The 23,619-nt window shown below is 43.0% G+C and overlaps 1 protein-coding gene across 4 annotated transcripts in view; it reads right to left on the reverse strand.

Annotated features, from left to right (window-relative positions):
• Window positions 1-23,619, reverse strand: part of SCAMP4 (secretory carrier membrane protein 4) — a 99,366-nt gene that overhangs the window by 14,766 nt on the left and 60,981 nt on the right. For all 4 annotated transcript variants that reach the window (XM_073544740.1, XM_073544731.1, XM_073544751.1 and 1 more), the window contains 2 exons: window positions 12,007-12,108; window positions 10,171-10,288 (listed from right to left, as the gene is read on the reverse strand). In XM_073544740.1, the coding sequence (XP_073400841.1) occupies window positions 10,171-10,288; window positions 12,007-12,108 (220 nt within the window). The remainder of the gene's footprint in view (window positions 1-10,170; window positions 10,289-12,006; window positions 12,109-23,619) is intronic.

Raw genomic sequence — 23,619 nt, forward strand, 5'->3', positions numbered from 1 at the left:
CTCATCCTTTTTCAGTACAGTCTTTCTTTACATTTCGTCTTGCATTATATTTTTTCATCAGCCTCTCTGCCCTTATCCTTCCTCCTGCTCGTTCTAATCCAGCCTTCTTTCAGCGCTATACTTCTTATTAGGGCTCATACCTACTGTATATTTGAGAAAAAAAAGGTCCGATTTCCGGATCGAAAAAACGGACGAGTGCAATGCGAGTGTCTTGTGATTTCTGTGTGATTTTTAAACGGAACATCCGTATGACATGCGTATTCAATCAGTATGCAATGAGATTTTAACATGAGCTTTTACATACAGCAGTTCTCTGTCCTCTACACCGTTTTAAAATGAAATATTCTTCAAAACACACATACACACATTATATACTGAGTCAGCACCCATATGTATACCATGACTCTCATGACTGTTCACTGTTCTATCCTAGGGGCCTTTTAGCTACCTCAATACCAGAGCTCCCTCTCTATTTGTCAGTACTTACCTCTTATTTCTTACAGACACCGGATAAAGCCTCGAGCAGTTCCAGGATTTGATATCTGAGGGTGGCAGGAACAAGTTCTCCCATCTTGGACAAGAATTGGATCTTACTATGCGCACGAATCGACCAGTGCGGAAGGCTGCTCCAGGCCAGAATCGAATGAGAAGTTTTCTTGCTTCAGCAAGATTCGTATCCTTTTCACTGTTATCTTCGGTTGTGTGGTGTCTTATACTTAGGTAAGCGGTTTCACACACTACAATCCTCTCCCCGATCCAGAGGGTCCAGGATGCATAGGGTCGCCCATGTCATCATAAGGAAGGCTCTTTGTTATGAATGGGAAACCAAGGAGGAAAAAAGACAAGCCAAGTCTCAGAAAACCAGAGAAGTTGGTAACTATGCAGATTGCAGATCCCTGATCTTACCCGCACAACAAGCAGCAGTCGTGGAGCGTTCCTACGTTGGTCCTAGACGCCTCGTCACAACCGGAGAACCACATAAGCCTAAAGCAGGAAAACTAACTGCCCCAGAGCAGACCCCAAAGGAAAGACAGCCCCCCCACATGTATTGACGGTGAAACAAGATGAAAATACAAACAAAGGCAGGAAAATAGGCTGAGCAAAAGATGGGGCCCGGCTAACTAAAAAGGACAGAAAAGGAAAGACACTGTCTGCAATCTGCCAAAAAAAACGTACAAAAATATTGTCCAACACTTCTGATAGCAAAATTAACCCTGAAGTCACTAGACTTCTAAACCTATATCAGCACTCTGAAATATTCTGAGACAGAGCAAAAAAGAGGCCAATCTAAAAAGGGACAAAAAGCAGATTGGCAAATACTGATTAATAGGAGTGGAATTTCAGCATAGCCCCAGCAGGGGAAGGCTGATTACACAAAAAACTGAATTGACCAACAAGCGCAAGTGTGAACATTAGCAAAAAACAAACTTAACTTGAGAAGACTGGAAGAGAACTGAAGTCCAGGACCTGAGAAGCAGACTGAATCACCAGCACCCGGATAGGGCGTCGGCTGTCTTATATCCAGTCTGATACTCCAGAGATTCAATCGTTATCTTCCTCATCAGGTGGCAGATCACTACCACTTAAACCAACCACACTACCTCCTGTCACCACCAGAGGGAGAACGGAAGAGGAACTCTCAACTGGTGGAGCAGAAAATGAGTTCATGACAGCTCTTCCTTTCGTCAGTCAAGTTTCTTCTGGAGTCTATGTGCCAACTTTCCATGGAGTTGACATACTCCAGCTTTTTCATGGACTTTCCTCATTTGACTACTCATATTTTATTGTGTCTCCCAATGCCCATCTAGATCCTCATCCCTGTACGCTTGAGCTTGGCTTCCTGATCGATCTGAGTCTGTCAAGTCGTCCAGCAGTCTACATTCTACCTGCTTAGACGGTTCTGTTCTGAGCCGTTTTGTTGGTCAAAACAGAGCCTACATCATTGTGATGAGTTCCAGGGTTCCACCCGAGGCCCCTTCAGTACGTCTTCAGCGTCTTGCCATCTAGCAGGTACACAGTAGCCTACTCTCAAGGCTTTCCTTGTCAATTTAATTTAATGGTCTTTCCTTTTCCTTTTCTCAGAATCCTTAGTCCAGCCGCTTCCAAAGAGGGAAGCGCCTTGGTATCCTATATCCCTTCTCTTCTGAGCTCACTGCGAAATGGACCACTTCTCCGACTATGGTCCCTCCAATTTCCAGACTGTCCACCAATACGGTCCTTCCTCTCCCAGAGGGAGCATCCTTCAAGGATACCACTGGCAGACTCAGAGTCTTTGGCAAGATCAACCTTCGAAGCGTCTGCAGCTGTACACTGTGTGCAGAATTATTAGGCAAATGAGTATTTTGATCACATCATCCTTTTCATACATGTTGTCCTAGTGCAAGCTGTATAGACTTGAAAGCCAACTGCCAATTATGTAAATCAGGTGATTTGCATCTCTGTAATGAGGAGGGGTGTGGTCTAATGACATCAACACCCTATATGGTGTGCTTAATTATTAGGCAACTTCCTTTCCTTTGGCAAAATGGGTCAGAAGAAAGATTTGACGGACTCTGAATAGTCAAAAATTGTGAAATGTCTTTCAGAGGGATGCAGCAGTCTTGAAATTGCCAAACGTTTGAAGCGTGATCACCGAACATTCAAGTGTTTCATGGCAAATAGCCAACAGGGTCGCAAGAAGCGTGTTCATAAAGAAAGGCGCAAAATACTGCCCATGAATTGAGGAAAATCAAGCGTCAAGATGCCATTTGCCACCAGTTTTGCCGTATTTCAGAGCTGCAACGTTACTGGAGTATCAAAAAGCACAAGGTGTGCCATACTCAGAGACATGGCCAAGCTAAGGAAAGCTGGAAAACGACCACCTTTGAACAAGAAACATAAGATAAAACGTCAAGACTGGGCCAAGAAATATGTTGAGACTGATTTTTCTAAGGTTTTATGGACTGATGAAATGAGAGCGACTCTTGATTGGCCAGAAGGATGGGCCCGAGGCTGGATCAGTAAAGGGCAGAGAGCTCCACTACGACTCAGATGCTAACAAGGTGGAGGTGGGGTACTGGTATGGGCTGGTATCATCAAAGATGAACTTGTGGGACATTTTTGGGTTGAGGATGGAGTGAAGCTCAACTCCCAGACCTACTGCCAGTTTCTGGAAGACACCTTCAAGCAGTGGTACAGGATGAAGTCGGTATCGTTCAAGAAAAACATGATTTTCATGCAGGACAATGCTCTATCACATGCATCCAAATACTCCACAGCGTGGCTGGCCAGTAAAGATCTAAAAGAAGAAAAAATAATGACATGGCCACCTTGTTCACCTGATCTGAACATAGAGAACCTGTGGTCCCTCATAAAATGTGAGATCTACAAGGAGGGAAAACAGTACACCTCTCGGAACATTGTCTGAGAGGCTGTGGTGGCTGCGGCACGCAATGTTGATCGTAAACAGATCAAGCAACTGACAATCTATGGATGGAAGGCTTTTGAGTGTCATCGTAAAGAAAGGTGGCTATATTTGTCACTGATTTTTTTTTTTTGGTTTTGAATGTCAGAAATGTTTATTTCTAAATTTTTTGTTGTTATATTGGTTCACCTGGTGAAAATAAACAAGTGAGATTGGTATATATTTGGTTTTTATTAAGTTGCCTAATAATTCTGCACAGTAATAGTTACCTGAAAAAACAGATAACCTCCTAAGATAGCCAAATCTAAAAAAAAAATCCACTCCAACTTCCAAAAATATTAAGCTTTGATATTTATGAGTCTTTTGGGTTAATTGAGAACATAGTTGTTGTTCAATAATAAAAAGAATCCTCTCAAATACAACTTGCCTAATAATTCTGCACGCAGTGTATTGTGCCCTGCTTTTGCCTCCACCTGGGTAGCAAGTTTATAGACGAATGAGCTAAGCTGTTCCATCAGGGCATTCTTTCTAGAGCCTGATCGGAGGAATTGGCTGCCCTCGTGGACCAAATTACTCTGGCAGGGAAGTACATAGTATCTGCCTTCCCCGGACGCCGCTGCAGGTGCTGCTCTGGTATCAAGCTATGTCGTGGCCATCTGAAGGACCATTTCACTTACGGCGTGGCAGGCGAACTTATCCTCAAAGAAGTCCTTTACCAACTTGCCTTTCCAGGGTTCCCATTGGTTTGGCTCCAAGTTGGACCACAATAATAAGGAGATCACCGGAGGGTCGAGCTCTCTCCTTCCTCAGGCTAAACCTTGCTATTCTCCTGGTGGTTTTTCCTCAGCGTGACTTTTCGGGGATCTAAGATTGCTGAATGGAGGAGTCCGTCCTTGTCTTTTCAGCATGAAATCTCTTCGTTCAGTAATTGCTTCCTGGGAACCGCATGAGTTTTCCTTTGTCCCATGGAAACCTTTATCCAGGTCCTGATTTCTTCAGGGCATCGGAAATTCCTGCGGTTCTGCGAGGGGCACACCCTTTTTTATTTTATAGCTTTCTCTTTCGGGCTTCAACCACTCCCAGAGTCTTGCAGAGTCTGTGGCAGCAGTTTTGCACATTCTGTGGATCACATCTTCAGTGCTCTTCTTGTATCTCGCTGATGTTTTCCATGGCTCTCTCCATCATTATTGATTCCTTCCTTCGCCCAGCTCGGACTCATCCTTCGTAGCGCTCTTTCATCAGGCTACCTGGCCAGGGCAACGTGCGTCTGTCCAGCTAAGACCGCCCCCTCCCCCTTTTCAGAACACAGGCTCGGCGTATAGAGGCCCTCCGACCTCCAGGTCAGTGAATGCTCGCTGAATCCGGTCAACAATTGGAGGTTTACCAGGTCAGAGCAGAGCGCCTTCTTCTGGGTTAAGGCACACTCTACCCAGGTAGGGGGCGCCTCCTGGCGGTACACATAGGCACTCCACCCTGCACCTCTGCAGAACGATGATCTGCCCTCCACATGTTTGCAAAATTCTTCAGAGTGCATGTCTTGCTTCGGCGGATGCCGGCTTAGCTAGAAAGACCTTGCAGGCGACGGACAGGAGTTCGCCGACCAGATAGAAGTTATCAGCTGTTCCCTCCCCTTGGGTACTGCTTTGGGATGTCCCATGGTTTCCTGTCTCACCCAATGAAGCGATAGATAAAACAGGATTTTTGGTTGCTTACCATAAAATCTGTTTTTCAGAGCCTTCATTGGGGGACTCAGCACCCTCCCAAGTTGAACAGCTCTGTTTTATTGTATTATATTATTACAGTTTGAGTTTGTGGTTTCTTACTTTTTTACATGTTGTTTTTCCAACTGCTTTTCACTAACTGAATATCCTAGGGCTGGTCGGTGAGGTGTATACTGTGGAGGAGGAGTTAACTTTTTTTCTGCATAGTGGGCCTCCTAGTGGCAGCATAGCATACACACCATGGTTTCCTCTGTCCCCCAATGAAGGCTCCGAGAAACAGGTTTTACGGTAAGCAACCAAAAATCTTGTTTTCTTCTATCGCTCTATGCAATATAAAATACATATATAGTGTGTATATATATACAGTGGGGAAAAAAAGTATTTAGTCAGTCAGCAATAGTGCAAGTTCCACCACTTAAAAAGATAAGAGGCGTCTGTAATTTACATCATAGGTAGACCTCAACTATGGGAGACAAACTGAGAAAAAAAAATCCAGAAAATCACTGTCTGTTTTTTTTTAATTTTATTTGCATATTATGGTAGAAAATAAGTATTTGGTCAGAAACAAGCAATCAAGATTTCTGGCTCTCACAGACCTGTAACTTCTTCTTTAAGAGTCTCCTCTTTCCTCCACTCATTACCTGTAGTAATGGCACCTGTTTAAACTTGTTATCAGTATAAAAAGACACCTGTGCACACCCTCAAACAGTCTGACTCCAAACTCCACTATGGTGAAGACCAAAGAGCTGTCAAAGGACACCAGAAACAAAATTGTAGCCCTGCACCAGGCTGGGAAGACTGAATCTGCAATAGCCAACCAGCTTGGAGTGAAGAAATCAACTGTGGGAGCAATAATTAGAAAATGGAAGACATACAAGACCACTGATAATCTCCCTCGATCTGGTGCTCCACGCAAAATCCCACCCCGTGGGGTCAGAATGATCACAAGAACGGTGAGCAAAAATCCCAGAACCACGCGGGGGGACCTAGTGAATGAACTGCAGAGAGCTGGGACCAATGTAACAAGGCCTACCATAAGTAACACACTACGCCACCATGGACTCAGATCCTGCAGTGCCAGACGTGTCCCACTGCTTAAGCCTGTACATGTCCGGGCCCGTCTGAAGTTTGCTAGAGAGCATTTGGATGATCCAGAGGAGTTTTGGGAGAATGTCCTATGGTCTGATGAAACCAAACTGGAACTGTTTGGTAGAAACACAACTTGTCGTGTTTGGAGGAAAAAGAATACTGAGTTGCATCCATCAAACACCATACCTACTGTAAAGCATGGTGGTGGAAACATCATGCTTTGGGGCTGTTTCTCTGCAAAGGGGCCAGGAAGACTGATCCGGGTACATGAAAGAATGAATGGGGCCATGTATCGTGAGATTTTGAGTGCAAACCTCCTTCCATCAGCAAGGGCATTGAAGATGACACGTGGCTGGGTCTTTCAACATGACAATGATCCAAAGCACACCGCCAGGGCAACGAAGGAGTGGCTTCGTAAGAAGCATTTCAAGGTCCTGGAGTGGCCTAGCCAGTCTCCAGATCTCAACCCTATAGAAAACCTTTGGAGGGAGTTGAAAGTCCGTGTTGCCAAGCGAAAAGCCAAAAACATCACTGCTCTAGAGGAGATCTGCATGGAGGAATGGGCCAACATACCAACAACAGTGTGTGGCAACCTTGTGAAGACTTACAGAAAACGTTTGACCTCTGCCATTGCCAACAAAGGATATATCACAAAGTATTGAGATGAAATTTTGTTTCTGACCAAATACTTATTTTCCACCATAATATGCAAATAAAATGAAAAAAAAAAAAACAGACAATGTGATTTTCTGGATTTTTTTTTCTCAGTTTGTCTCCCATAGTTGAGGTCTACCTATGATGTAAATTACAGACGCCTCTCAAGTGTCTTCACCTCCAGAATGCTGGAGTTGCTCTGCTGATAGCCTGCGGAGATTTGCTCTGACAAGACTTTTAGACAGTTCTGGAAAGATGCATTCAGATGCAAGAACTCTGGCGCATAAGTCTTTTCCTGACCCCTCTGCCGCTGCCGCCCAGTACCCGCAGGTGTACTAGAGGTGGCAGGGGCAGAAGGGTGGGGTAAAGGGAAAGCGATCTCCTCACCAGCAGCTTCATGTAATGTAGGCGGCCACGATGCTCCTGTGCTGGTGGATGGGACAGATGGGTCGAATGTGTGGGAAGGCTGGGAAGGTGCAGATGTACCGGGGCGGTCGAAGTGTCCCTCGGTGCCGGTCTCCTCAGGGATCGCCTCAGAAGGGTCCAATCGTGCAGGCTCCCGAGTGCTGCTCACCGTGCTGTGGAATAAAGAGAAAAAAAACAATTAAAATAGTGACATGGTATGGCCCTGGCTGAAAAAAAAAAGTTACATCTAAACATTTTTTTGTCACATGTGGTGTGTAATATTTACCTTCTGGTGAGCATTGTCTCCCGGAGGAACGACAGGGCTCGTGCGTACTTGTACTTGCTCCTGCGTCCTCCAGATCCACTCGGGGCCCGCATCTCTTTATTGAACTCCTTCTTGAAACGATCCCTCACAGACCGCCACCGCTTCACAATTCTCTCCCCTGAAACGAGAAAGGACAAAGTGGTTAGTATACAACATCAGTGTTTCCCAAACTCCAGTCCTCATGGTCCCCAGGGGTCATGTTTTCAGGATTTCCAAAGTAAATAGAAATCCTGAACACATGATCCGTGGGGACCACGAGGACTGGAGTTCGGGAAACACTGGTTTAAATCAAGCAACCGGTACTGTATATACTTACGCTCTTTAATCTGGGCCCGAGCTTCGAGGTCCTCCCAGCGGTCCACAAGGAGCGAACAGATTTCCTCCCAGAGTCGTCGGGTAACGATCAGGTCAGCATGGCGGCGGTCAGCCATATTCCAGAGCGGCTCCCTTTCTCTGACGAGATCGATGAGGCGGTCCACATCAATCCCTCCATCCTCACCGTCAGAGTCGGGAGCACGCTGTGAAGGCTGTTAAAGAAAAAGACAAAAATAACATAATTAGCCTCCACAAAAGAAATGAAATAAAAAGTGCAAAAAAAACAAAGCAAAAATATTTATACTTACACGCTGGTGACCGCCGCGTTGCTGTCGCCGACGACCCTGGGAGGCACTGCGAGGACCTCTTGGCCGAGCACCAGATTGGGAAGACTAGAGAAGAAAACAAAAAATGTTATGTCTTTGGATGTAGGCATTTGTTTGCTGTGTGTGGTCTGCAGAACATTGTTTTCTATGTGTTGTGTGTAGTGTGATGTTGTGTTTCTGCGTTTGATGCAAAAAACTTACCAATTGTGAGCCCACTCCAAGTGTCTGTCCACCCCTTCCTTCTTCTTCTGGGAGCTCCTCTTTATCTTGTGATTCCTGTTTTGAAATAAAAGGCAATGAATACACATATATTACAGAGATGATGGATTTTGGAAATAAAAACTTACTGTCAAACGCTGACGATGTGAGGGAGGGCTCCCAGAAGATGTGCTGTCTTCCTCATGGCCAGACTCCATGGCTGTGGGTGGTGTTTCTGCTGCTGCCATTGCTGCTGCTGCTGCTGCATCTATTGGGCGGCTGTTGAATAAAGAGAAACAAAGGGCCAATGAATATCTTGATATTCCATAGCCCTAGTTTGGAGGAATGGGGGATTTGATAATTACCGTCTCTCATCTGCTGCTGGACTCCCCTCCCATTGTTCAGCATGCTGCTCCATTTGGGGTGGTGCTGATGGTGCTGCTGCTGCAGATGTCTGCTGCCTTCTCCTGCTCCTGGTTCTTGGCTTGGGTGGCATGTTGGGTGTGGCTGAGGGTCCCATTGTCTTGCTTTTATATATGTCCTGTGGGCAGAGCTACTGAGCATGCTCAGACCAAAGAAACCGGATCTGGCCGCCGGATCCGGCTGTCGCCGGATCAGGCGCATTGCGGCGCTCATAGGCTTTCATTGTATGAAAAAGCCGGACACGCCGGATCCGGCGTGTCCGGCTTTTTCGCCGGAGACAAAAAACGTTACAGTAGCCGTTTTTTCCAGACGCCGGATCGCGTCACATTGCCGGATCCGGCGAAAATCGGATGAAACGCATGGCCATCCGGCTCGATCCGGCTCTAATGCAAGTCAATGGGGGGGAACCGGATCCGGCATTGCATTTCGCCGGATCAAGTTTTAGTCAAAAGCGCCGGATCGCGCCTGACGCCGAAAACCTGATGTGTGAAAGAGGCCTTAATTATATAATTCCACATGTGTTAATTCTTAGTTTTGATGCCCTCAGAGTGAATCTACAATTTTCATAGTCATGAATATAAAGAAAACTCTTTGAGAAGGTGTGGCCCCAAAGCTACACAACCCATTTAATAATACCTAAAGATGTGTATATTGCAGGGTAATGCAAAAGGCAAGTAGTATGGGATAATTATTTTAACAAAGATGTAAAACTATCCAAATTGACATGGCTTTTATGGTATATACTGTCATGGTCAAAAGATTTGCGATTGAGATAAATGTCACAAGGAAAAGGTGGTAACCAAGTGGCTTGGTGAACAAAACATTGAAATTTTGAGTCCACGGCCAAGAAATTCCCCAGGTCTCAATCCCATTGACAGTCTGTGGTCAGTCCTAAAAAAGCGGATGGACAAACAAAAACGGGAATTGTGATTAACTCCAAGGATTGATTGGATAAGAATGGATTGTCATCACACAGGATTTGACCCAAGAGCTGTTATACAGCATGTCAAGGTGAATTGCAGAAGACTTGAAAAAGAAGGGAATACGGGACAACACTGTAAACATTGAATCTTCACATAAACTTGTTAAAAAAATATAGAAACGTATGAAAAAATTATAATTATACTTCAATTTAACCATAGAAACATCTGCCTAAAACATCTAAAATCAGTGAAGCAGAAAACAGTGTGGAAACCAAAATTTGTTTCAGTCTCAAAAGTTTTTAAGTTTGGTTATGAATTCAATGTCAAAGGTAAAAGTAATTTTTTTCTGTCAGCTTCCTAAAAAAAATTTTTTACAACGTGTACTTACTCGGAGCAATGCCAAAGCTGTCACCACAGCGCTAACCGTAAACATCACGGCAGGAAACAGCATCACTATTGCTGCCCCTACATTAGTGCCGAAAAAGGATCCAGCAGCCAGCCAACCACTGCAACAGAAAGATCTTACAATTACAATAACAGATAGTTCAATCTTTGCTTCTTTTGCAATTTTGTCAGATGTGATGACGAACACAGTGCAATGCTCCTTATCAAAATTTGGTGAGCTCAGATGGACTGTCTTTATAAGTCAGTGGGTCCATCCGGAGCCTTTGCATATAATGTATAAGGCACTACTCCTTGACTTCCATTAAAAACAAAAGCTACAAAATGTGGATGTGAACATAGTCTTAAGTGTTTGAGTTTACAGTCTTTTTTTGGGTAAAGTCACACGTGGCAGATTTGATGAAAAGGTTTCTGGGACGTAACGCCAGCTCCATACATCTAAATAAAGTTGTTTTTGTGAAAAGTGCAGACATTTCTGCAACTTTATTCAGATGAATGGCACAGATATACAATATTCCTAAACAATGATGTGTCCGTAACAATAAAAACTAAGCAAAAGTGACAGCATTCTTGGGAATGCAGATTTTGATGGTGTTGTTTGGGACTCGCAAATTTATGACCAATCTATTGGATAAGCTGGGGACCTGCATTTGTCTTCACCACAAGTGATATATCATTGGGCTGCAGCTAGATTTATCTTATGGATAGGTCATCAACAGGTGAGTCCTTGGGAAACTTTTTTAATATCCCTGCTATGAGTATGCAATCCAGAAAAATCCGAGGTACCTTAGATGATCCTTATAAAACTTCGATCTTTATTCCAAATTGTTAAAAAAACCTTCAAAAAACAGAGATTGACATGTCAAGCCTCTTCACCTTGGCATGTCAGGCTTGACACTCTAAGGCAGAAATTCTAGATTCTAGAGTGCCACATCAACTGGAGACATGGTACCCACCGGTTTTGCCTCCCATGGACTCCAATTCTTACAAGCGTGGTAAGCTCCAACCACCCCCATTTCTATACCATAAGTATTTATATTTTAGAGTGATTTTAATACTGTTGTTTATTCTACGTACTAGATGGTTACAATGGCTAATCAGATGGGCTTAGAGGAGGAACAGATCATTAACCTTGTGTTATGTAAAGCACTGTTTGTATGTCCGCGTACTGTGACTGTATTTTTAGGCTTGATAAAAGCCACATGGTTGAACCAATGCCTTATTTTGTCTCCTCGCTATTGCGATTTCTTTTTAAATTTGGAATAAAGATCAAAATTTTATAAAAATCATCTAAGGTGCCCTGGTTTTCTACTGTTTTTGGACCTAGTGGGAGGTCCTGCTAAGCGAGCACAATTTCAACAATGGTGCCTGGGAATAATATACTGAACTAAGTGCTATAAATATGCAGTAAGGTAATTGTAGGACACTGTAGAGCATGACTATGTTTTAAAAAAGTAAAGGAACATTTTCCACAGTGAGTTTTGATACTGGAGGACCCTATGGAAGGGAAACATGTAAATTTATTGTAGAGAATATGAGTTCAGCTCTGAGGGAAGGAGATGGATCTCTGACCTTTCTATAAAAAAATCTATTCTTTACTTAAATGGACTGAACTGTCTACATGTCCTCTAAGCAGTTTCCAATCGGAAAAAATAATGCCTTATTTCTAGGGACGAAAATTAACTGCCAAACTTGGATGTAAGTTCACAGATACTAAAATAGTGTCAGATGGGCTATGGTGGACAGAGGAAGACTGTGAAAGACTTGTATCATCTGTTTCATATTATTTGGTCCAAACTACAAATGTACAATATGTTCTTACCAGGCACCCCATCCTGAAATCCCAATGGCTTGGATAACGGATAAAACAAACTGCACTCCACTCACGAAGAAGAAAGCCATAAAATTAAATGAGCTGTCAGACCTAAGGAAAAATGGTAGAAGTATCTGAGATTAACAAACAAGTAATGAATTGTAGTCATTAAACATACAGAGATTTTGAAATCTGTGTTGTAATAGTGACATCAAAAAGTGCAGTCATATTGATTCCTAAATGCGTTTGACATTTTGATATTGGTAATGACAACTGATCATTTCTGAGAAGTGCACTTTCTCAAAAATAGTGTATCATAATGTTTAGTATATTGTATAGATTTTTTTAAGCAATATAGGAGCCAATAAATCAAAGTGTTACACCACAAAACTGACGTGAAAAACATTGGATAATGACATTTCTGGCAAGGAGCACGGAGGAAAACGTTACTGATAAGATGTGCCAAATTCATTAAGTGGAGAGCTTCGCTTAATGAATTTGATGCATCTTCTTTCTGCATGCTTCTCATTAAGTCTGTCATACGAAACACAATTCTTAATAAATCAGGGCCATATAGTTTTCAAAGGAATTAAAGCAAAATAGAAGTCATGGGCCAGTACACCTGTTGGTGTAAATGTAATGTGTAGGTGCACATTCACACTGTGGCCATCGTATAACCTAGAATTAAAACAATGAATAAATACCCTGCAGTAAGTACTGTAATGTAGCGCTCACTGAGTGTATTGGGGACACTCACTTGGCTGCAGATAAACCAGGTCCGGCACAGGTTTTTCACATAACATAGTCCATACGGTTTATTGTACATGGCATAAACCATAGCAGCATGAAGAAATGATAACAGTCTTACAGCAGACCAAACGAATGTTCATAGTGGAGCTCCGCTCCCTTAGCCCTGTGTTCACAAAGGCTGTGCTTTGTCCAGCAATCAGGCTCTACAGTCTCAGTTAATTCCCCCTGTCCGGGGTTACCTCTTAGGAGCTCCTGCTCCAGATGCCGACTCTTGGTTAGTCCTTTCTCTCAGGGAAGTGGCTGCACTGGGCTCACCGTTCCAGACAGTGCCTTATTCACTAGGTCGCCTCACGGTTCCCAAACCACAGCCGGACAGTGGCTACCCCAAATGCAGTCTGTCACAGACTCTGCTCTCACACGTGGCCTTCCAGGACCTTCCACACGGACCAATCAGATCCAGGCACTCTCCCCTATATGAACTACCCTGGTCACCTTATATGGTCCGTAGCCACGCACACCGGTGAGATACGGATCACATAGCTATGACCTCATCACAGGTCCTATTTCACACAGCCACACACAGGCTTTATCCTGGGCGTTCAGACACACGCCCCTGGGTGGGTTTGTAGGTAACTGGTCCCACCCGTCTCACCAGCCACCTGGAAGCTTTCCCTGACACATAGTAACAAACTCTCAGCAGTACCTCTGCTGATTACCACATATTTCAGCTTCCATCCCAGGGCCACCCACCCTGGGATACATATCAGTCATCTACCATCCCGACGTTCATCCTTTCTCCATTACACTAATGGAGATGCTTGTGTGCATGACCCATATAGCGCCCCCTAGCTGTCACAGGGGGTCACTGCATCACAGTACGTAAATAGTACTTTGCGGTTTTGTTTTAGTACTTTGTACATTTGGGTGCTCCCCCCACCGTTGGGTTGTGCATCTAGTGTATTTAGCTGGCACATAGCAAGGTGAATTACCAGAGCTAGGGATTATCCCGATTGGGAAAACCCTGTAACAGTGGGATGGCTTTATCACTTTTCTGATGACAAAAATGCCAGTTAAGTACTTTATCTTCTCTATGTACTACTTACTGCAGGGATTTAACCCCTTCATGACCAAGCCTATTTTGACCTTAATGACCAGGCCATTTTTTGCAATTCTGACCAGTGTCCCTTTATGAGGTAATAACTCAGGAACGCTTCAACGGATCCTAGCGATTCTGAGATTGTTTTTTCGTGACATATTGGGCTTCATGTTAGTGGTAAATTTAGGTTGATAATTTTTGCGTTTATTTGTCAAAAAATCAGAAATTTGGTGAAAATTTAGAAAATTTTGCAATTTTCAAATTTTGAATTTTTATTCTGTTAAACCAGAGAGTTATGTGACACAAAATAGTTAATAAATAACATTTCCCATATGTCTACTTTACATCAGCACAATTTTGGAAACAAAATATTTTTTTGTTAGGAAGTTATAAGGGTTAAAAGTTGACCAGCGATTTCTCATTTTTACAATAAAATTTACAAAACCATTTTTTTTAGGGACCACCTCACATTTGAAGTCACTTTGAGGGGTCTATATGGCAGAAAATACCCAAAAGTTACACCATTCTAAAAACTGCACCCCTCAAGCTACTCAAAACTACATTCAAGAAGATTATTAACCCTTCAGGTGTTTCACAGGAACTAAAGCAATGTGGAAAGAAAAAATGGACATTTTAATTTTTCCAACAAAAATTTTCTTTTAGCATCAATTTTTTCATTTTCACATGGGAAACAGGATAAAATGGATCCTAAAATTTGTTGGGCAATTTCTCCTGAGTACAACGATACCTCATATGTGGTCATAAACCACTGTTTGGGCGCACGGCACGGCTCAGAAGGGAAGGAGCGCCATTTGACTTTTTGAATGGAAAATATGCTGGAATATTTAGCGGTTGCCATGTCGTGTTTGGAGAGCCCCTGTGTGCATAAACATTGGAGCTCCTCCACAAGTGACCCCATTTTGGAAACTAGACCCCCCAAGGAACTTATCTAGATGCATAGTGATCACTTTGAACCCCCAAGTACTTCACAAATTGATCTGTAAAAAAAAAAAAAATACTTTTTTTTTCACAAAAATTTTCTTTTAGCCTCAGTTTTTTCATTTTCACATGGGCAACAGGATAAAATGGATCCTAAAATTTGTTGAGCAATTTCTCCTGAGTGCACAGATACCTCATATGTGGTCATAAACCACTGTTTGGGTGCACGGCATGGCCCGGAAGGCAAGGAGCACCATTTGACTTTTTGAATGGAAAATTAGCTCCAATCGTTATCGGACACCATGTCGCATTTGGAGAGCCCCTGTGCACCTAAACATTGGAGCTCCCCCACAAGTGACCCCATTTTGGAAACTAGACCCCCTAAGGAACTTATCTAGATGTGTAGGGAGCACTTTGAACCCCCAAGTGCTTCACAAAAGTTTATAACACAGAGCAGTGAAAATAAAAAATAATTTTTTTTCCTCAAAAATGATTTTTAGCACACTATTTTTAATTTTCACAAGGCTAACAGGAGAAATTGGACCACAAATCTTGTTGTCCAGTTTGTCCTGAGTACGCTGGTACCCCATATGTGGGGGGAACCACTGTTTGGGCACACGGCAGGGCTCAGAAGGGAAGGAGCGCCATTTGACTTTTTGAAATGCAAATTACTTCCAATCGTTAGCGGACACCATGTCGTGTTTGGAGAGCCCCTGTGTGCCTAAACATTGGAGCTCCCCCACAAATAACCCCATTTTGGAAACTAGACCCCCTAAGGAACTTATCTAGATGTGTAGTGAGCACCTTGAACCCTCAAGTGCTTCACAAAAGTTTATGACGCAGAGCCGTGAAAATAAAAAAAAAATTTTTTCCCTCAAAAAATTATTTTTTAGTGCGCAATTTTTTATTTTCACAAGGGTACCAGGATAAATTAGACCCCAAAATGTGTTGTCCAGTTTGTCCTGAGTACGCTGGTACCCCACATGTGGGTGGGGACCACTGTTTGGGTACACGTCGGGGCTCGGAAAGGAAGTAGTGACATTATGAAATGCTGACTTTGATGGAATGGTCTGCGGGCATCATGTTACATTTGCAGAACCCCTGATGTACCTAAACTGTGGAACCCCCCCACAAGTGACCCCATTTTGGAAACTAGACCCCCCAAGGAACTTATCTAGATGTGTGGTGAGCACCTTGAACCCCCAAGTGCTTCACAGAAGTTTATAACGCAGAGCCGTGAAAATAAAAAATATTTTTTTTTCCTCAAAAAAAATGATTTTTAGCTAGCAATTTTTTTTTTCACAAGGGTAGCAGGATAAATTGGACCCCAAAAGTTGTTGTCCAGTTTGTCCTGAGTACGCTGATACCCCATATGTGGGGGATGACCACTGTTTGGGTACACATCGGGGCTCGGAAGGGAAGTAGTGACATTATGAAATGCTGACTTTGATGGAATGGTCTGCGGGCATCATGTTACATTTGCAGAACCCCTGATGTACCTAAACTGTGGAACCCCCCCACAAGTGACCCCATTTTGGAAACTAGACCCCCTAAGGAACTTATCTAGATGTGTGGTGAGCACCTTGAACCCCCAAGTGCTTCACAGAAGTTTATAACGCAGAGCCGTGAAAATAAAAAATATTTTTTTTTCCTCAAAAAAAATGATTTTTAGCCAGCAATTTTTTTTTTCACAAGGGTAGCAGGATAAATTGGACCCCAAAAGTTGTTGTACAGTTTGTCCTGAGTACGCTGGTGCCCCATATATGGGGGGGAACTATTGTTTGGGCACACGTAAGGGCTCGGAATGGAAGTAGTGGCGTTTTGAAATGCAGACTTTGATGGAATGGTCTGCGGTCGTCATTATGTTTGCAGAGCCCCTGATGTGCCTAAACAATAGAAACCCCCCACAAGTGACCCCATTTTGGAAACTAGACCTCCCAAGTAACTTATCTAGATGCCTGGTGAGCACTTTGGACCCCCAAGTGCTTCACAGAAGTTTATAGCGCAGAGACGTGAAAATTAAAAAAAATTTTTTTTCCACAAAAATATTTTTTTAGCCCCCAATTTTTTATTTTCCCAAGGGTACCAGGAGAAATTAGACCCCCAAAGTTGTTGTGAAATTATTCCTGAGTACGCTGATACCCCATATGTTGGGGTAAACCACTGTTTGGGCACACGTCGGGGCTTGGAAGGGAGGAAGCACCGTTTAACTTTTTGAACGCAAAATTGGCTGGAATCAATGGTTGCACCATGTCGCGTTTGGTGACCCCCTGATGTGCCTAAACAGTGGAAACCCCTCAATTCTAACTCCAGCCCTAACCCCAACACACCCCTAACCACAGCCCTAACCCCAACACATCCCTAACCCTAATTCCAACCCTAACCATAACCCTATCCCCAACAGACCCCGAACCCTAATCCTAACCCTAATTCCAACCCTAACCCTAATTCCAACCCTAACCCTCTTTCCAACCCTAACCCTTTCCAACCCTAACCCTCTTTCCAACCCTAACCCTCTTTCCAACCCTAACCCTCTTTCCAATCCTAACCCTCTTTCCAACCCTAACCCTAACCCTCTTTTCAACCCTAACCCTAACCCTCTTTTCAACCCTAACCCTCTTTTCAACCCTAACCCTAACCCTAATGGAAAAATAAAAATAAAAATATTTTCTTTATTTTATTAGTTCTGCCTACCTATGGGGGTGATAATCGGGGGGTTTATTTACTTTTTCTTTCATTTTGATCACTGTGAGAGTGATCAAAATGAAAGAATGGAATCTGCAGCCGGCAGATTCAGGCGGGCGCACTGCGCATGCGCCCGCCATTTTCAAAGATGGCGGCGCCCATCATCCGGACCCGAGGGACACCGGGAGGGATGGGAGGACTCAGGAGGTACCGGGGGGGGTGAGGGGGGGATCGGAGGCTGGCGGGGAGCAGAGGGAATGGGAGGGGGGCAGATGATGACAGCGGCGGCAAATCGCCACTGTCATTCAGTTGCGGGGGGGCGATCGCCGGTGGGGGGGGTGGAATCGGTGTCCAGCCATGTCCGATGCTACAGCAGCGTCGGACATGGCTGGATTGTAATATCTCATCAATTTTCATTGATGAAATATTACTATCGCTCTGATTGGCTGTTTCACTTTTAACAGCCAATCAGAGCGATCGTAGCCACGTGGGGGCGAAGCCACGCCCCCTGTGGTGAATTACAAAGCCCCCTGTATCTGCGGGTCGGGTGACCTTTCAGTGACCCCGGTCACCCGACCCGCAAGGGGGCTTTGAAGTCATGACGCCACATAGGCGTCACTGGTCAGATTTGAACCAGGTTTCATGACGCCTATGTGGCGTCATTGGTCGTGAAGGGGTTAATTAATTATTTTTATTTTAGGGTATCATTGAGAGAATTCCCTTCCTGTTGCCACGTCAGTAATTATTGCTCGTACAGTCTTTTTCTCTTATTGCAGAACATTTTTTCCTAGGAATACAGTGGCAAGCAAAGATTTTAATGTGGCTATCAGTTACTTAAACTAATAATACTTTTGCTGCCCGATGTTTTTCATAATTTTAAGCCTCGGGTAGCAAGGACATTTTTGCATTTGTTACATATACAAACAAAAAAATCTAAATTACAAACTAAAAAGTTAATATTAGACCCTCTTAACTATATATTTTCTGAAAGGAGAGACCTGGCACATTGTCCAAAAAACACTCAGCACTTTCATGCAACTTTGCTTCAAGATGACGCTTCATAAAAAATTCCTAAAAATGTGTTAGTGGCTAAAGTTTGATTTTTCACAATGAGAATATGAGAAAAAAAACAATCTACAACTTATTACCCAATTTCTGCAGAGTACGACAATACTCTACATGTGGTTTAATTCAACAGATGTTTGTGCATGGCACGGATCAGTAGATAAGCGCCATTCGGAGCAAAAATTTTGCTGGATCGATTTTTATTTGCTATATTGAAGTCAATTGCAGAGCCTTCTGAAGTATTAGTGCAGAGTAAAACTCCCAGAACTGACCCCATTTTGGAAACTACACCCCTCAATAAATCAAGTTTTATACTACAGGTGTGTCTCAAATTTTTTTTACCATTGGCTTGTGAAAATAAAAAATTATGTTATTTACAATATTATGTAGATGTAAAATTGGAACCTGTAGAGTGCAGTAATACTTTAAGGGTATGTGCACACGCTGCGGATTCTGCTGCGTTTCCGCAGCGTTTTTGGCTCTGCAGAAACGCAGCAGATTTCCTATGGAAATAAAAAAAAGCTGTGCACATGCTGCGTTTTTTTCCGCGCGGTTTTGCTGCGGTTTACAATCCGCAGCATGTCAATTGTTTGGTGCAGAAACGCTGCGGTTTTACACCTCATCCATTATGAGGTGTAAAACCGCAGAAAAAACGCAGATAATCCGCAGATAATCCGCAGAAAAACCGCAGCACTTTGTCCTGCGGATTTCCTGCGGTTTTCTCTACAAAATCCGCAGAGACTAAAAACTACGTGGGAACATACCCTAAATGTGGTAGTGTATTACTGTTTGGGCACACGGCAAGGTTCAGAAGGGAAGGAACGCCATTTGGAGCACAAATTTTGCAGGAATGTTTTTTTGGTCTCCATATTGAATTTTTAGAACCCCTGAGGTATTAGTACAAAAGAAATACTGAAGTGACCCTAGTCGAAAATGACCTGTGAAGACATTTATCAAAAAGACTCTTCAAGAAATCAATGTACAGCAGATTGTAAAAAGGGAAAATTGTTAATTTTATTGCCATATAGGTTGTAGTTTTTATTGATATCAATTTGGGGTATACAGTATGTGACTTTGTGATTGTTTTTCATTTCTTCTTTTGTGAGACAATGTGACATTAAGGCTATGTGCACACGTAGCGGAACTCTCGCGGAAATTACAGCGAGAATTCCGGATTCCATGTCGCAGGAAAATCGCATTTAAATTCCTGAGATTTTCCCGCGGAAAAACTAGCGTTTTGCAACCGTAATTAGCTTGCAGAATGCTAGCGTTTTCCAAGCAATCTGTAGCATCGCGTGGAGAACTGATTGACAGGTTGGTCACACTAGACAAACATAGTGTTTGACGAGTGTGACCAACTTTTTACTACTGATGCTGTCTATGTAGCATCAGTAGTAAAAGATAGGATGTAAAAAATAATTAAAAAAAATAAAAAATATTGTTATTCTCACCTTCCGGCGTCCCGCGCAGCCTTCCTGCCTCTCTCCACGCTCCCAGTAATCCTTTGTGTAACGTCATCGCGGTCATTCTGGCAAAGGATTACTGGGACTGGGAGCGTGGAGAGAGGCGGGAAGGCTGCGCGGGACGCCGGAAGGTAAGAATAACAATATTTTTTATTTTAAAATTCTATTTTTTACAGGGATATGGTTCCCAAAGCCCGGAGGACAGTCTCCTCTCCTCCGGACCGTGGGTACCATCCACAAATGTTCTGCTTACTTTTCGCATGGTGGGCACAGCCACATGCGGAAAGTAAGCAGAACAATGCATTCCTATGGGTGCGGGATCGCCGCGATTCCGCTAAATTAATGAGCATGCTGCGTTTTTTACCGTGAAGCAATTCCGCCGCAGAAAAAAACGCAGCATTAGCACAGCATTGCAGAATCCCATAGGAATGCATGGGATGCTTATTTTTCGTGTTTTCACGGCAAAATCGCGCGTTTAAAACCGCCGCGAAAACAGGAAAAAACCACGACGTGAACACAGCCTTAAACTGCGATTCATCCTCCATCTATGCGATACTTGGGGGGCACCTGTTACCCTCGAGTACAAAGAAAATATTCAGGGGCTGGGAGCGCCAACTTGGGGATTCAGAGACAGGGGACAAAATTTGAGGGGGCTGGAAAGCAGTACGTGAAAATATAATTAATGAAAGATAGAGATTCATACTTCAGGATTATATTATGGGGTTCAATATTCCATCTAGAGGTACCTTGGTTGATAGAATCCAATTTTGCCCCAAATGCAAGATACAGGACACAGATATGCTGCATGGACTATGGGATTGTAGGGAAATACAGGGAATTTGGAAAGAGGTCTAAAGGATAATGAAAGATATGATAGGAGTCTGGATGGCATTAGATCCAAAGATCTGGATTTTTCACTGTTTAGGAGAACTTACATTGGGAAAATCAGATACGCAGATGTTCCACATGATTGCATTAGTGACGAAAAGAATCATACTCAGGGGATGGCTGAACTCAATGGTCCCCACGATTAAAGATGTGGTGGACGAGGCTCGCAGGGCCCTAATTTCTGAAAGGATCGAAGCGGAGAGAGATGTGGATAAAGAGGCGGAGAAATTTTTCACTAAATGGAGGAGGTTTATAACGAATTTACTTTCTAGGTCAGATATCTGGTCGATTTTCCTTCCCTTCCGAGGGGCAAGTTGGTACCTCATGGAAGAATTGCAGGGGACCTTGGGAAAATTAAGGTTGGACTTTTAAATTCCTTGGGAAATTGATGGAGAGTCGCTATGTAGGAAACTGACTTTCATTTCATGATTGGTCTGTGAGGGGAGTGTTTTATTATAGCACCAGATGTTAATCTGCTGTTTTTCCCGCTGTATTATTAAGCTATAATTTGGGGGCTCTGTTTTGTATACTTGTTAAAAAAACAATAAATATATTAAAACAAAAAACAGCGATTCTGACTTTTTTTTATGGTCACTAAGTGGGATAATTAGCGTTTATATTTGATCCCCTTTTTACCAATAAATCCAATGAAAAAAATGATTTTACCATTGTTTTATTTTTTATTATTTTACGCTGTTCATAGGGAGAGGGAAGTAACATGCTAGATTTTATAGTTTGAGTTGTTACAGACCGGGCAATTCCAATTAGGTGTATGTTTTTTGGCCCAATAAAGGACATGAGAGAAAAAGGGAATATTTTTTTTTTTTTTAGATTTTTTTGTTTTTTCTCTACATTTTCTATGTATTTTGCAGTTGTGATAAACTGCAAGATTTAGGCTGGTTTCACATTTGCATATCTGTGCTCAGCGTTTGATCCGCATAGATCCGCATGCATCATGCGTACATATTTTTAACATGGTGTACGCAGGAACAAGCGCTTGCATGCGTTCCCTTTCGGATGCATGCGTCGTTTCGTGGTGTGCGGCGGACGCAACATGTTGAATTTCTTGAGGCGTCAAATAAGCGCAGCCATACACATGCAGATAATTGTGGATGAAGTGCGTCAAAACATTGCATTACCGTCTATGGGAACGCATTGGTATGCAAGGACATGCGTCCGCATGCGTTTGATACGAATGTGTTCTTCAGAATGAGCAGGTCCAGGAAGTGTTAAATTAAACTTTGTTTTTATTTTTGTTAATAAAAATTATTTTTTTTCACAATCCCTGTCTGACTGTGTTTTCTTTATCTCTTTATTTAAACATGTGTTTATTTTTGAATTAAGTATTAATGGGTGTTACAGTCAAGGTGTTTAGTATTAAAGTAACAGTGAAGGTGTTAGTATTAAAGTCAGCAAACATTACAGGTACATTTTAATTATTAGCGGCTTAAACCATTTCGTCTTACAATACCACACATCCAATATCAGAAACAAAGTAGGCAGCAAATTTATCCCTCGTTTGGGCAACTTACACTGCTGTCCTCAGTGGGTGATGTTGGTAATCTTGCAATGTGGTAGCAACAGGTTCATCAAGTTTTAAGTTGGGTTGCTCTTTTGCCAGGATGCAATTGTGCAGAACAACACACGCTTTCACAACCTCAACAATTGTCTCAGTTTTTAGATTGATGGGTGTTCCCAAAATGCGCCATTTAGATGCCAGCAATCCAAAGGCACACTCCACAGTTCTTCATGCCCTTGTCAGTCGGTAGTTGTAAATGCGTTTAGTGTGATTGAAGTCCCGACTTGAGTATGATTTAGGAGGTTGGCACACATTTGAAACGCCTCATCCCCAACCACAACAAATGGCATTGTCGGTCCTTCAGTGTTTGGAAGAGGTCGTGGCTGTGAAAAATTGAAATTATTCCCATACAAAAGGTTGGCCCATGTCAGAGTTTTTGAAAGTCTGTGCGTCATTTCCTCGTCCAACTGAGCCAACGTCCACGGCGACAAATTGTCAGTCAGCATCTGTAATCGCCATGAGAACAATATAAAAATATTTTTTGTAATTTAAATACTCAGATCCACTTCCAGCAGGTTTCCTAATCCGAATGTGATTGCCGTCCACAGCCCCAAACAGTTAGTAAAATTACAAATGTCCTGGAAATTTGTGGCATTTTCCAGCCAGAGTTCAGATGTGGGTTGAGGAAGGAATTCCTCATGGAGAATGTCACATAAAGCACGGCAGGTGTCTCCAACAATCCCAGAAAGGGTGGACACTCTAATGCGGAATTGAAAATGTAGAGATGATAAGGTCTCACCGATAGCCAGGAACTGCGGAACAGAAAATGGTGAAAAAAAAAAAATCAGTACAAGGCTTTTATAACAATATTAATGACAGGTGTTTCTTTTTCAAAATTACGTACCTTAGGGTCACCAACAGACGTTCCTCAGCAGGAATTGCTCAAAGTAGCTGTGAGTCCTGCCTGGTGATGGATCTTCGGACATGTTGCAGCAAGTCATCGAAGTTCTGTTCCGACATCCTCGTGTAGTCGAAAAACGTCTAAGGGTTTGCACGCAGCTTGGTGTACAATGAGTGGTAGGCTCCACGGCTCTCTCGGACTTCAATGATGGGGTGCTGCCAGTATCAATGACAACGTCTTCTCTGTCTTTCTCTTCTTCTTTCTTCTTCACAAGCCACAGCAAAGGCAACAGCCAATTTCAAATCCAGATTACGAT

Source organism: Dendrobates tinctorius, unplaced genomic scaffold (genome assembly GCF_039654945.1).
Source record: "Dendrobates tinctorius isolate UK_male_01 unplaced genomic scaffold, ASM3965494v1 ptg000011l, whole genome shotgun sequence".
NCBI classification, from domain to species: Eukaryota; Metazoa; Chordata; class Amphibia; order Anura; family Dendrobatidae; genus Dendrobates; species Dendrobates tinctorius.